This window comes from Medicago truncatula, chromosome 1, assembly GCF_003473485.1.
Source record: "Medicago truncatula cultivar Jemalong A17 chromosome 1, MtrunA17r5.0-ANR, whole genome shotgun sequence".
Taxonomy (NCBI): Eukaryota; Viridiplantae; Streptophyta; class Magnoliopsida; order Fabales; family Fabaceae; genus Medicago; species Medicago truncatula.
In genome coordinates, this window is record NC_053042.1 from 21,210,025 (window position 1) to 21,215,325 (window position 5,301).

Below are 5,301 nucleotides of genomic sequence, written 5' to 3' on the forward strand. Positions count from 1 at the left end.
AACTTGTTGATGTGGCCCTTGTTGGTTGACTTATTGTTGATTAGGCTTAATGCCAAGATGTCGTTGGAGACTTAAACAGTTTGTTGTTGTTATTGAAATGCAAACTTTCCGCTGCATGATTTTGAAGTTATTAAACATGTTGAATTGAATAGTTTTATTTTCTATTTAAGGAATTTTGAATTTGCAATGTAGCTTACCCGGTTGGTGTTTAACTCTGATTAATATCTGTTATTTAATTACTTTTGGGTAACGGGGTGTTACAATTTGGTATCAGAGCAGGTTGGTCCGTCCGACCAAGTAGTAGAGTCGTGTTGAGCCACCTAGGATAGAGTGTCAACTTTAATGTTGCTTTTTGTTGTTGTTCTGAGTTGTTGTTTCTCGTGTAGAACTTCGAGATGACTAAAAGTAGTGATGCTGCCCTTGTTGCTGCACTTGAGGCTGTAGCTCAAGCTGTTCAACAGCAACCTAAGGTTGATGGAACCAGAATGCTGGAAACTTTCTTGAGGAATCATCCACCAACATTTAAGGGTAGGTATGATCCTAACGGTGCTCAGAAATTGCTGAAGGAGATTGAAAGAATTTTTAGGGTCATGCAGTGTTCCGAGACACAGAAGGTGCGGTTTGGGACGCACATGTTAGCGGAGGAGGCTGATGATTGGTGGGTGAGTCTGTTGCCTGTGTTGGAACAGGATGATGCTGTGGTAACCTGGGCCATGTTCAGGAAGGAGTTTCTGGGCAGGTATTTTCCAGATGATGTCAGAGGTAAGAAAGAGATCGAGTTTCTGGAGTTGAAACAGGGTGACATATCCGTTACGGAGTATGCTGCAAAGTTTGTGGAACTTGTTGCGTTCTACCCTCATTACAGTGCGGAGACAACTGAGTTCTCCAAGTGTATCAATTTTGAGAATGGGTTGAGGGCTGGCATCAAAAGAGCCATTGGGTATCAGTAGATCATGGTGTTTTCTGAGTTGGTTAACAGGTGTAGAATTTATGAAGAAGACACCAAAGCTCATTACAAGATAATGAGTGAGAGGAGGGGTAAGGGACATCAGAATCGTCCTAAGCCTTACAGTGCTCCTACTGACAAGGGAAAACAGAAGATGGGTGATGACAGGAGGCCCAAGAGGAGAGATGCTCCTGCTGAGATTGTTTGTTACAAGTGTGGTGAGAAATGCCACAAGAGTAATGTTTGTGGTAAAGATGAGAGGAAGTGCTTCAGGTGTGGTTAGAAGGGTCACAGCCTAGCTGAATGCAAGCGTGGGGACATTGTCTGCTACAACTGCAATGGAGAAGGTCATATTAGTTCATAGTGTCCTGAGTCGAAGAAGGTTAGAACTGGTGGGAAGGTGTTTGGTTTGACTGGTACGGAGACTACCAATGAGGACCGACTTATCAGAGGTACTGGTTTCTTTAATAGTACTCCTTTAATTGCTATTATTGATACTGGTGCTACTCATTGTTTTATTGCTATTGAATGTGCTTATAAGTTGGGTTTGGATGTATCTGATATGAAAGGGGAAATGGTTGTTGAAACTCCAGCTAAGGGTTCAGTAACTACTTCTCTTGTTTGTCTGGGGTGTCCTATATTTATGTTTGGTAGAGATTTTGTGGTTGATTTAGTTTGTCTGCCGTTGACGGGTATGGATGTGATCTTTGGAATGAATTGGTTAGAGTATAACCGAGTTCATATCAACTGCTATAGTAAGACGGTGCATTTTTCTTCTGCTGAAGAAGAAGGTGAAGTTGAACTTTTGTCTACAAAACAGATGAAACAGTTTGAACGTGATGGAATTCTGATGTATTCTCTAATGGCACAATTGTCGTTAGAAAATCAAGCTGTGATTGATAGGTTACCTGTAGTGAATGAATTTCCAAAAGTATTTCCTGATGAGATTCCTGATGTGCCACCAAAGAGGGAGGTTGAATTTTCAATTGACCTTGTTCCAGGAACGAAGCCGGTGTCGATGGCACCATACCGCATGTCAGCTTCTGAGTTAGCTGAGTTGAAGAAACAGTTGGAAGACCTGTTGGATAAGAAATTTGTAAGACCCAGTGTTTCACCTTGGGGAGCACCGGTGTTGTTGGTTAAGAAGAAGGATGGTAGTATGAGACTGTGCATAGATTACCGTCAGTTGAACAAGGTTACGATAAAGAACAGGTATCCGCTTCCGAGAATTGAGGATTTGATGGATCAGTTGGTTGGTGCTAAGATTTTTAGTAAGATTGATTTGAGGTCTGGTTACCATCAGATTAAGGTGAAGGATGAGGATATGCAGAAGACGGCCTTTAGGACACGTTATGGTCATTACGAGTACAAAGTGATGCCTTTCGGTGTTACTAACGCGCCTGGTGTGTTCATGGAGTACATGAACCGAATCTTCCATGCTTTTCTGGATAAGTTTGTTGTGGTGTTTATTGATGATATCTTAATTTATTCTAAGAATGAAGAGGAGCATGCAGAGCATCTAAGAATTGTATTGCAAGTGTTGAAGGAAAAGAGATTGTATGCAAAGTTGTCAAAATGTGAGTTCTGGTTAAGTGAAGTGAGCTTTCTGGGTCACATTATTTCTGGTAGTGGTATTGCAGTGGATCCTTCAAAGGTTGATGCGGTATCACAGTGGGAGACTCCGAAGTCGGTAACAGAGATCAGAAGTTTTCTGGGTTTGGCTGGTTATTACCGCAGGTTCATAGAAGGGTTTTCGAAATTGGCTCTTCCGTTGACTCAGTTGACCTGTAAGGGTAAGTCTTTTGTGTGGGATGCTCAGTGTGAGAGTAGTTTCAATGAGTTGAAGCGAAGATTGACAACTGCTCCTGTTTTGATTTTGCCTAAACTAGAAGAACCGTTTGTTGTGTACTGTGATGCATCTAAGCTGGGCTTAGGTGGTGTTCTGATGCAAGATGGTAAGGTGGTAGCATATGCTTCTCGGCAATTGCGTGTTCATGAGAAGAATTATCCTACACATGATCTGGAATTGGCTGTGGTGGTTTTTGTTTTGAAAATTTGGAGACATTATTTGTACGGTTCCAGATTTGAGGTGTTCAATGATCATAAAAGTTTGAAGTATTTATTTGACCAGAAGGAACTGAACATGAGGCAGAGAAGATGGTTAGAGCTGTTGAAGGATTATGATTTTGGCTTGAATTACCACCCTGGTAAGGCCAATGTAGTTGCTGATGCTTTGAGCAGGAAAACTTTGCACATGTCTGCTTTGATGGCGAAAGAATTTGAATTGTTAGAATAGTTTAGAGACTTGAGTTTGGTCTGTGAATTGTCACCTCAGAGTATTCAGTTGGGGATGCTGAAGATTGATAGTAATTTCTTGAACAGTATCCGAGAAGCTCAGAAAGCGGATGTGAAATTGGTTGATTGGATGACGACTGGTAGTGACACCGAGGACAGTGATTTTAAGGTTGATGATCAGGGTGTGCTGAGGTTCAGAGGAAGAGTTTGTATTCCTGACAATGATGATTTGAAGAAGTTGATTCTTGAAGAGAGTCACAAGAGTAGGTTGAGTATTCACCCGGGGGCTACAAAAATGTACCATGATCTGAAGAAACTGTTTTGGTGGTCCGGTTTGAAAAGAGATGTTGCTCAGTTTGTTTATGCCTGTTTGATTTGTCAGAAGTCCAAGGTTGAGCATCAGAAGCCTGCAGGGTTGTTGACACCGTTGGATGTACCGGACTGGAAGTGGGACATTATCTCTATGGATTTTGTAACGAGTTTACCGAACACTCCGAGAGGGCATGACGCTATTTGGGTTATTGTCGACCGGTTGACGAAGTCGGCACATTTCATTCCTATTAATATCAGTTACTCGGTAGCACAGTTGGCAGAGATTTACATTCACAGTGTGGTGAAGCTTCATGGTGTACCGTCGAGTATTGTGTCGGATAGGGATCCGAGGTTCACTTCTAGGTTCTGGAAGAGTCTACAGGACGCCTTGGGTTCGAAGTTGAGGTTGAGTTCGGCTTATCATCCTCAAACAGATGGTCAGTCGGAGAGGACGATTCAATCATTGGAAGATTTGTTGAGGGTGTGTGTGCTTGAGCAGGGTGGAGCTTCGGATAGTCACCTTCCATTGATTGAGTTCACTTATAACAACAGCTATCACTCGAGTATTGGTATGGCACCGTTCGAAGCCTTGTATGGTTGGAGGTGTAGGACTCCTTTATGCTGGTTTGAGTCGGGTGAGAGTGTTGTGTTGGGACCGGACTTGGTTCATGAGACTACTGAGAAGGTCAGAATGATAAGGGAAAAGATGAAAGCTTCGCAGAGTCGACAGAAGAGTTACCATGACAAGCGAAGGAAGGATCTTGAGTTTCAAGAGGGTGATCATGTTTTTCTGAGGGTCACTCCTTTGACGGGTGTTGGACGTGCTTTGAAGTCGAGAAAGTTGACTCCTAAGTTCATTGGTCCATATCAGATTTCAGAGAGAGTTGGTACAGTGGCATATAGAGTTGGTTTGCCACCACATCTTTCGAACTTGCACGATGTGTTTCATGTTTCTCAGCTTCGGAAGTATGTGGCGGATCCTTCGCATGTGATTCCAAGGGATGATGTACAGGTTAGAGACAACTTGACAGTTGAGACTATGCCATTGAGGATTGATAATAGAAAGGTGAAGTCTTTGAGAGGTAAGGAGATACCTCTTGTGAGAGTCGTTTGGGGTGGAGCGACTGGTGAAAGTTTGACTTGGGAGCTGGAGAGTAAGATGCGGGAGTCGTATCCGGAGTTGTTTGCTTGAGGTAAGATTTCGAGGATGAAATTCTGTAATTTGGGGAGAGTTGTAACGCCCTAGTTGTTATATTTAATTATTTTGATTTATGTGGAGTATATATATATATATATATATATATATATATATATATATATATATATATATATATATATATATATATATATATATATATATATATATATGTGTGTGTGTATATATATATATATATATATATATATGTGTGTGTGATTTTTGGGTGATTTATGTGGTGTATTTTTTTATTATATGGTTTATTTAATAATAATTAGAATAAGTATGAAATATTAGTTATTTTGGAGTTTTGGGGGTTATTTAATATTTAATATAACTAAAGGGAGTTAAATGAAATAGAAGGGAGTTACATTAAGTGAGAAGTTAATACAGAGAAGTTAGAAAACCAGTTTCACGTAGAACCAGTTTTGGGAGAAAGCAAGAGAGAACCAAGGAAGAACCAAGAGTTGATTTTTGCTGTGCATTTTTGCTGCAAATTTAAGGTAAGGGTGAGGTTTACTTCAATAGTGTAGATTTTAAATTCTGATTTTGA

The 5,301-nt window shown here is 40.8% G+C and overlaps 1 protein-coding gene across 1 annotated transcript; it reads left to right on the plus strand.

The window, feature by feature from the left end:
- Positions 1-395: 395 nt before the first annotated feature.
- On the plus strand, positions 396-4,733 carry LOC120578145 (uncharacterized; the record flags this gene model as incomplete). Its single annotated transcript, XM_039830370.1, has 2 exons — positions 396-440; positions 4,329-4,733. Coding segments are annotated over exons 1-2 (450 nt in total), but the record flags the coding sequence as incomplete, so codon positions are not given.
- Between the last annotated feature and the right edge of the window lie 568 nt (positions 4,734-5,301).